The sequence below is a fragment of the Sturnus vulgaris genome, chromosome 13 (assembly GCF_052056855.1).
Source record: "Sturnus vulgaris isolate bStuVul1 chromosome 13, bStuVul1.hap1, whole genome shotgun sequence".
Taxonomy (NCBI): Eukaryota; Metazoa; Chordata; class Aves; order Passeriformes; family Sturnidae; genus Sturnus; species Sturnus vulgaris.
In genome coordinates this window covers 1,918,209-1,927,113 of record NC_142255.1, presented here as the reverse complement: position 1 = coordinate 1,927,113, position 8,905 = coordinate 1,918,209, and the positions used below count along the sequence as shown (strand labels likewise).

The following is an 8,905-nucleotide window of genomic DNA, read 5'->3' as shown; positions in this document are numbered from 1 at the left end:
CTCTGTTACAGGAGGTGCCCCGTGGGCAGCGGGCAGGGGTAGCAGCGCTGGCAGCCGGAGCTGTTCCCGCAGCAGCCTGGGCGGGCGGTGCTGACTCAGGAGCCCCGTGGGAAGTGGGGTTCCCCCGCCGCAGGGAGAACCCCGAGCCCTCCCTGCCAGCCCAGCCCTCCCGCAGGCCAGCGGCACAGCTCGCCCAGATGCAGCCGCCTTCCATTTATTCGGTTTTCAATGACTTCTCCACATCCAACCCCGCGGCAGAGCAGTGGTACCGACAGCCAGGGAAAAAGGGTCCTGCCAAACCTCCGGGACGCTGCAGACGGGGGCAAAGGCAGCGTGTTCCCGGCAGGCAAACTTCTGCTGGGGAACACGGGCACTCCCGAGCCCCTGCTTTGCATGCAAGCGAGATTTTCAAGGTGAACCGCTGGTTTTCCTTTAGATTTGGGTTCGCCCCTTCCCACAAAACCCCCCGTGCCTTCACGAGCAAACCTGCCCCCAGCAGCCACACCTCCGGGCGGAGCAGGGAACGCCCGCATCCGAGAGAAAAAGGAATATTCTCGCTGCTATTTATTTACTGTGTCATGATTACGATGCCGCTGTGGATAAGCTGGCGGCGGCCCGGCGGCCGTGGCCGCTGAGGCGAGGCGGGGCGGGCCCGGGGTGCCCGCAGCGCGGTGCCCGCAGCGCCCGGGGCGCGGTGCCCGCGGCGGCGGCGGCAGAGAGCCCCGGTTGCCGGGCGGTGCCCCTTTAAGAAGCCCGGGTGCTGTCTCAGGTAGGCAGAGCCTGTGCGCTGTAGTCGCTCCTATGGCAACCCAATAGAATGGGATGGCTTCATGAATATTCCCAGGAGCAGGGGCTGCATGAGGAATAAGTGATGACAGTGATGTAAGCAAATAGTGGCCGCTGCAGGTTGCAGTTCATTGTGTTATTGGCCGGCAGGTTGAGGAGTTTGAGGCTTGAGCTTCGCTTTCTGGATGATGTCTGCCCGCCGGGATCTACGGCACATTTGCATCTCGAAGCCAACATGGCAAGGCGGCTGCTGCCGCCGCTGCCGCCCTCCCTCGCCTTCCAGCCAGAAGTGTGTGGCTCTCCTCTAGACTTCTTTCCCAGTGCTCAGCATCTGAGCAGACAGGGATTGCAGTAACATTCAGCAAGGGGAGACAAGCAGCAAGTAGCCAAATCGGGACAACGGAGGAGAAGGGGGAGCTTTTTGTGCCTCCCTCTTATTTTCTTATTTTCTTTTTTTTTTCCCCTCCTTCCCTTCCCTTCTGGATGCAGAGCTTGTGTTTTGATGCAGAGCCTGTGGATGCCACAGCCTGGTAAGGAGATGCCACGCCAGTCTCTGGTCCCCCGTGCCCCGTGAGCCGGGGGCAGGGGCCTGGGGGCAGTGCCGGTTCCCCTCGCTGGGCAGAGCGGGGGGGTCTCTCCGTGTCCCCGAGCAGCAGCAGCAGCAGCAGCGGCCATGGACAAGCTGCCCCCCTCCATGCGCAAGAGGCTCTACAGCCTGCCCCAGCAGATCGGACCCAAGGCGTCGATCATGGACGAGGAGGATGACAGCGACAAGGACACCCGCAGGAAAAGCATCAGGCTCAAGCCACTGCCTTCGCCCTCTGCTGGGAGCACCCGGGCCCTCGGGGGGGACCCCGGCCGAGGGGGAGACCCCGGCCTGCTGGAGACGGAGGCCGGCGGCAAGGGCGCCAAGACCAGCACCAACGGGGACTGCCGCCGCTTCAAAGGGAGCCTGTCCTCGCTCACCAGCAGGCACCTCCACGACGCGGCCGAGGAGAAGCGGCTCATCGGCGGCGAGGGGGAGCCGGCCTCTCCCGGGGAGGAGAAGAGCCCCCCCGGCAGCGGGGAGCTGGAGCAGGGGCTGCCCCCACCGCCCGCCTCCCCCCCGGAGCCACAGCAGCCTCCCCCCCGGGCCTGCTCCTCGAGCTCCATCAAAGTGGAGGGAGGTGGAGGGTGCGACCAGATCACCCCGGATGAGGAGCAGAGGCTTGGCCAGGCCGGTTTCATGCAGAGGCAGTTCGGGGCCATGCTCCAGCCGGGGGTCAACAAATTCTCCTTGAGGATGTTTGGCAGCCAGAAGGCCGTGGAGAGGGAGCAGGAAAGAGTTAAGTCTGCCGGGTTCTGGATCATCCATCCCTACAGCGACTTCAGGTACAACCCCCCACCCCTGTCCTGGCCCACTCCAAACTAGCTGGCCTGCCCCTTCCCATGCCACCTCCCGCACAGGGCACCCACCCCGACAGAACTTTCCTGGGTCATTTCCTAGCCAGAGGAGCTGGGGGACGCAGCCAAGATCTGCTCCGCTCAAACGAGCTGCAGGTTGCATTGACATCTCACCTTAATTTTAGTGTCCCCACACTACTGATAATTTAAAATTATTTTTAAGCCAATTGTCTTTGGCTTTTTATAATGGAAAGGCTCTCTTTAAGTTCGTTGTAAATGGGGAAAAACTGTTCCCACCTGATGCACAACTCTAGACTAAAAGCATGGTGTCTGATCTTAACTAGTCCTGCATCTCCATGGATGCTCTGCCTGACTGATGCTTCCCGTTTTCACACCTCCAAGTCCTCTCCCTGCTCCTTCCCGAGAGTTAGGCAGGGATGTTGCTACTGTTGCTGCTGTGTAGGATCTTACTGCAGCCTGGCTTGTCAGGAATTGGGATGTGCAAGGGATGGCAGGTCTATTAACAAGGTTCTCAACAGAGAAAGAGCCTCTTTTGCATCTATACATCCTCATTTGCAAAATTAGTTTGGATTGGGAGCAGTTAACACTGACTTAGCCGAAGTAATGGCTTGCTTTCACTCCACAGCAACATTTTCGTGGAGGTAATAAGGAAATGAAGTTGGTAACCCTAGAGCCGGTTTTTGTAAAGTCCTGCATAGCAAAGAGGCTGTGTTTGGGTATTTCTGAGCAAAGTATCATCTGCTGCACAGGTGAACTGTCCTCTGCAATATGTATGTAAAGCACTGTAATCAATAATTAATTACCGAGTGCAATCAATGGCTAAGGTTTATTGCTTCAACTTTAATTACAACAGGCTTACACCTCACATTTAAAAGCACACAGGAGAAGAATATTATTCAAATACATCTTTATCAGACTACATGATTTTGTTGAATTTGTGGACTCTGCAAGGAACTGTGCGTGATTCCCAAAAATACAGTTAGCCAGATAATTGCAGAAGGAGTTTTGGGGTGGATTTGGCCTCCCAAAGGCAGGAATGACAGAAACCTCTTGACACCACCTATTAGGGATTTAGCAAGCAGCACACATGCTTAGTGGATTCAGCACTGGCACTGACCAGATTCCTTGATATTTGCTTGGATTAACAAATGTTATTAGAAGGCTCTGTGAGTTGGAAGACTGCACTGTCATTTAAATTCAGTGCATTCAAGTGTCCCAAGCACACAGCTGACTGAGCTTAGGAGGGTTTCCAGCAGCTACAGCATGATGCAGAGTCCTTGCAAGCACAGCCTTACCCAATCCCATGCTGGAACCAGGGCAAAATTGCTTCCCAGTGAGACTGACCAAGTAATAGCTCCCAAACACTGAAATGTGAGAATGAGCAGCTTTCAAAAGAACAAAACCAGTTTCATCCTCTCTGCTAGATTTGCAGTGTTTGCCATGAGTTTAACTGCTGTGTTTTCTCGGGTTATTCTAGCAAGGCGTGCTCTGCGTGTCGCACCCTCAGGAAATTTGGGGTTTGGTCTCTGTGTTGTATTTGGAGTTAGGCAAAAGCAGTGTTCAGCTTCCATATCCTTCTGTCTCTGTAGTGGGTTTATTCCCTTCCATATCCGTGCCTGTTTTCAGCACAGAACCAGCCTGGCAAACTTCAGCAGCAGGAGCAGAGGGAACCACCTTGCCCAAGGTGAGATGGTCCCAAGAGTTTGGGATTTTAAGGTTCCTACAGAACCAGTGCTTATTCCATAAGATGATGATGAGGTAACTTTTCACTCCTGAGGTGCTTGGCTGTGGGGCCACTCCTAGCCTTGCCCAAAGGAATGGAGTCTGCTGGCCAGCCTTGGCTCCCCGAGCCGGATGATGCCACGGAGCTGCTGGCACGGAGCTGTTCGTGCATGCAGAGCTCTGTGGGTGACTCCTGCTGTTAATGACAGGCCCTGCCCTGATGGAGCCGGCATGGAGGGCACAGGGAGCTGCATGTCCGTGCCTTGGGGCACATTCCGGGTGGGCTGGTTTCCTTCTGAACTGGTGTAGCAGCCCAGCACGGGCTGTGCCCCTGCTGTCCCCCTGGGCTGGGGCAGTGGGGCGAGTGTCTGGGGCCGTGTGCCGAGGCCGGGAGGAGCTGGAAGCATCAGTGCTTGCTCAGGGGGGATATTTCCAGGGAGGCTTTGTTCACCCCTGTTTCTAGGTCACCTGCAGCAGATCTGTTTGGATAGGAATGCTGCTTAGAGAATGTGCCTGGGCTTCCACGGAAAGTGACCTGTGGACAATGGCTGCCTTGCAGGGGAAGAGTGGGAGCCCTCCCACCTTCTGTTCAGGCTTCGTGCTCCCTCTTGCCCTCTGCTAAAGCATCTCTCTTGGAAACAGCTCCCATCAATAGGGCTAACGTTTTTTGACCTCTGGAATGCAGCAGATTGCACCAAAGAGCAGATCTTACCAAAATATTTGCAGGAGCTGTATCAGAGCCCCAAAGGAGGGTGTTGTGTGCTCGGGGAATTATGCAGCACATTCCTGACCGCTCCGTGTTCCAGCCGGGTGCGGATCCCGGAGCCTCGGGATTTTGGAGGCTCCATTGTCCTGCCCTTGGCTGGCACCAAGGCCGTGCAGCAGCGTTTGCTGGTCAAGTTTCAAGTGAAGAAAGGTTCAGAGCCTGAGCTCGCTTGCTGTGCCTTTGGAGGAAGCTGCCTCCCCTGTGTGAGCGAGGTGCATCTCCAGGCAGGCTCTGGTGGGGCTCCAGCCCTCGTGACTGCCGGCTCCGAGCAGCTGGAGCTGGGAAGTTTGCATGGAACGCTCCAGGCCGATGCACTGCTGTGAAATGACATTGGTGCGAGTCTCTGACTCCACCGAGCCGCTGCTCCTTCGCACTCTGCTTCCAGAGGAGTTCCTGATTTAGAATAGAACAGAGGCTTTCATCATTGTCTCATTAAATTATCATTTTAGCATCTAATAGGGCTAATTCCAGTGGCAAATCTATGACCCTCCAAGAGTAAAACAAATTAATATAGATTCAGGCTCTGTTGATCTCTGCTTTTAGTCCATTGTGAGGGGAAAAGACATCAAATGACCTTTATAAAAATCAAGCTCAGTGCCCCTGAGTACTCCTGACTAATGCAGTGGGCTGGTTCTAGAAGCACTTAAAAGGTGTCTAAGCAATTTCTAATGAAATTAAGAATCCTGGCTCCCGTTCTGAGGTGCAGATGTGTGTGCTGGCAGCTGGAGTTCATTTGCATCTGTGGTTGATTGCACATCAGTGCAGAGCCACGTTGTATTTCCTAGATCAAGATTTATCTGTGACTTTGAAAGCTCTTCCACTGGGTAGACAGAATTGTATTTTACTGCTGAGAGGAAGCATTGATTCAGTACAATTGGTTTAATAAAAAAATTCCTGACAAACAATGATCTGTCTAGTTTGTAGCTGACTGAAGCATATGGGTTGTAGCTGCTGCCCAGAATTGCTTGCAAAAAAAGTGTAGCATGCTGCTTTTAGAAAGACCTGAGAACAGATACACTATCTGAGGGCCCAAAATAGTCCCAGCAGTGGATGTAAATAGAACTGCACATTATTCACTGCCCAGTAATCTATTAACTTCCTCACAGTGAAGAGAAGCTGCTGTCTCTTTGAAAACAATGGCAAACATTCCGCTCGATAGCAGACCCAGCTACAGATTTTAGAATTCTTCTTTTCACTGGTCTGCATTACTTGTAATACTTGTGTGCAAACAGATCCTTTCTTTCCTTTGCTTCCTCTTCCAGCACTCCCTGGCTGCTGGGACCTTGGGGAGGCTTCTGTGGCAGCAAAAACCAGGTGCTCAGGTGTGAGGTATAAGGGGAGAGAGCAAAACCACTGCTTCCCTTCATGCTGCAGTGTCCCTCAGCCTCCCTTCTCGGTGGGAATCCGTGGAATTTACTAATTATAGTCCTAAGAACCGAGCCCAGTAACACTGTGGGATGGAGCAGAAATGGGAGGGATGTGTGTTTACCTTTCCCACTCTCCTGAGCAGACCTGCTCTGGCTGTGCACACTGTTCTCACTGGGAAGCTTTTCCCCGTGCTTTAGAAGGGTAAACAATTTGTGGAGAGTCCAGCAGTGCTGACTGACTTTGGCAGCTCCCTTGGGTGGGGTTTGCTCCCTGCTCTCAGGCAATAATGACCTTTTCTGCATCTCCTGCCCAAAGTGCTGCTCTTTGTGCTGCCCTCCCTCCATTCCTGCCTGTGCCCAAACGCTGAGCCCATGACTCGCCCTTTGCTCCAAGTGCCCGGAGCAGGATGTGCAGCAGATGGGAATTCTGGCTCAGGGAAAGGGCAGGGAGCAGTGGCTTTGGTGGCAGGACCTGTGCCTGGCATTGGAATTCAGCAGGGAGGGCCAACAGGCTGGGTTTGGAGGGGGCAGCTCCCAGGTTTGTCTCTCTTCTCCTCTTGGTGGTGGTGGCTTGTCCGTGGGGTAGCAGGGGGACAGTGCACAGTGAGATGGGAGACAGATACCACTGCCTTTGCTGCAGAGAACTGCCTGCCCAATTCCCAGGATTCTGCTGAACACATGGGCTGGGTCTCTGCTGTCTTCAGTGGACTTTGAGTCAGGCTGCAGAAGAATCATGGCTTTGTGACCATGACCTAAGGCAGTGAAACTCCTGCATCCATACTTCCCATGTCCATAGGCAAGCCAGGCTTGGTGCCCCAGCTCACTTGTCAGGAGGCAGAGGATAAATAATCCCACAGCAGACAGTCCATGTGGGAGAACAGCTTTTTGTAGGAAACATGTTCACATGCCTGAGCTGGAAAACAGGAAGGCCTCAGTAAAGGCAGCACCTCAGTGGGTCACCATGGTAAAATATTTTAGGACTAAAATTACAGTATGTTCACATGGAGAAAGTGAGATAAAATAACACAAATAAATAGTAAAGCAAACACTGAGATTTAACAAAGAGCTATGGTTAAGATTTTTGCATAAACTTGAGCCAGGCCCTTCATACCAATCTCTGCCAACAGATGAAGACATTATCTCTCCCACAGAAGCTCCTCCCTTGGTATACTCCATTGGGAAAAACAATTCAATGTTTTCTCCATCTCTTCTTGTAAGATAGCATATCTTATTTATTCTATCTTATTCAGATCCTGATGTGAAAAAAAAGGTTAGTTTCCTCATGGGTTTACAAAATATTCGCTATGCAACAATAAATGTTCACTTCCTGACAGCAAGGAAATTGCAAATATCATCCTCAGGTTATCGTGAGGTGGCACAGATTGGTGGGGACTGAGGTAAAACCATCCCTGACCTGGGTGTGCTGGCCCAGCTGTGCAGAGCAGGAGGCCTGGCACAGAATCCCCTTGGTCAGAGCCCTGCCCTGGTGGCTCTGCAGGGGATGGGGCATCCCTGGCACTCAGGAGGGCTAATGGGGACCTGTTTGAGGAGCCATGGGTGCCTTGAGAGGACTGGGCACGTTCTGCTTTGGACCATTTCTTAGGCTGGCTCTGTGAGCAGCCAGACTGGGAAATGGGCCCATCCCTCCCACCCTCTTCCCAAGCCACTGCTGCTTGTTGGTTTGTCTGTTGTTATAGCAAAAAATAATCACTGCTGTAAACAATGACATCGTGTTCTCTCCCATCATCATCTCAGAGTATTATTGCAGTTACAGTTTGGTTTGGCATTGGGCTCCTTGCCTGACACTTCTGCAGGAGCTTTCTGGCAGAAGGGGAGGCTCCAGGCTCTGCTCTCCTGCCCTGGCCATCACACCCCACCTGCAGTTCCTCCTCTCTTCCACTGCAGACCTGCCAGGCTGGGCAAGAAATGGGCTCGTACAGAAAATCTCCTCCTGCACACACCTGCCCCAAGCCCTCCCTCCCACCCTGGAGGAGGCAGGAATTCTCTGGGAGGCACTGGTTTGATCCATGTCATGACTGTAACACAACACAGCCAACTCCTGTCTGCTCTTTCCTACCCCGAGCTCTTGACTTTGCAGTCTGATTTTTAATGCAGTGTTTTGTACAGTTGTTAGGGTTTTAAAAACAACTCAGTCTCTCCCCTTGGCACAATAATATCTCTGGGTTCATTAGCAGGTGTGGAGCTGTTCAAAGCTGTGCTGCACTGCCCTCTGCTCTGAATGAAGCAGTGGCTGTAGCAGGGAGCTACAGCAAAGGAAAGATGCTGCACCACATTTCAGGGCTAGTCCAGACTCCAGACTCTGCCTGTTACAAACTCCCTGCTTGTTTTCTCCTCCTCACCTTCAGCACCACTCTCTCCAACCTGTTGTCTTCCCCATCTCTCACTTGAAGTTTGTGTTTCTCATCCCATCCCACCAGTGCCATCTCCATTTTCTAGGCTCCTCGTGGCAGGTGTCATGTCCAGCCAGCCCTAGATGTCAACATCCAGCTTCTTTTTTATCTGATCACTGATTTCCACCTTGTTTTCAGTAATGCCTCTCCCCCTCACCCCTTGCCATGTTCCAGTCTGTTGGGTTGGCATTTACTCAGTCCAGTTACAGTCTCTATCCTTATCCTTCAGCTTTTCCTCTGGGTGGGTCTCTCTGAATCAGTTCCTTCTCCTCCTACATATTCTTAGCTGCTATTGTCCTTCTGACTCTTCCAACAATCTCAGTTTTCTCCATCCCCTTCCTGACTTAAGAGTGGATCATTTTTCCCAGTAATTTAAAACCCTTCCACATTATCCTTCTCCTTATCCTTGGACACTGCCAATGTTTAGACAAAAACTACCCATTTTCTGT

The 8,905-nt window shown here is 52.7% G+C and overlaps 1 protein-coding gene across 1 annotated transcript in view; it reads left to right on the top strand.

Moving 5' to 3' along the window:
* Nucleotides 1-791: 791 nt before the first annotated feature.
* HCN4 (hyperpolarization activated cyclic nucleotide gated potassium channel 4) overlaps nt 792-8,905 on the top strand; it is a 91,846-nt gene continuing 83,732 nt past the window's right edge. The window contains exon 1 of the mRNA XM_088172300.1: nt 792-2,157. Within this exon, the coding sequence (XP_088028426.1) occupies nt 1,460-2,157 (698 nt within the window). The 5' untranslated portion in view covers nt 792-1,459. The remainder of the gene's footprint in view (nt 2,158-8,905) is intronic.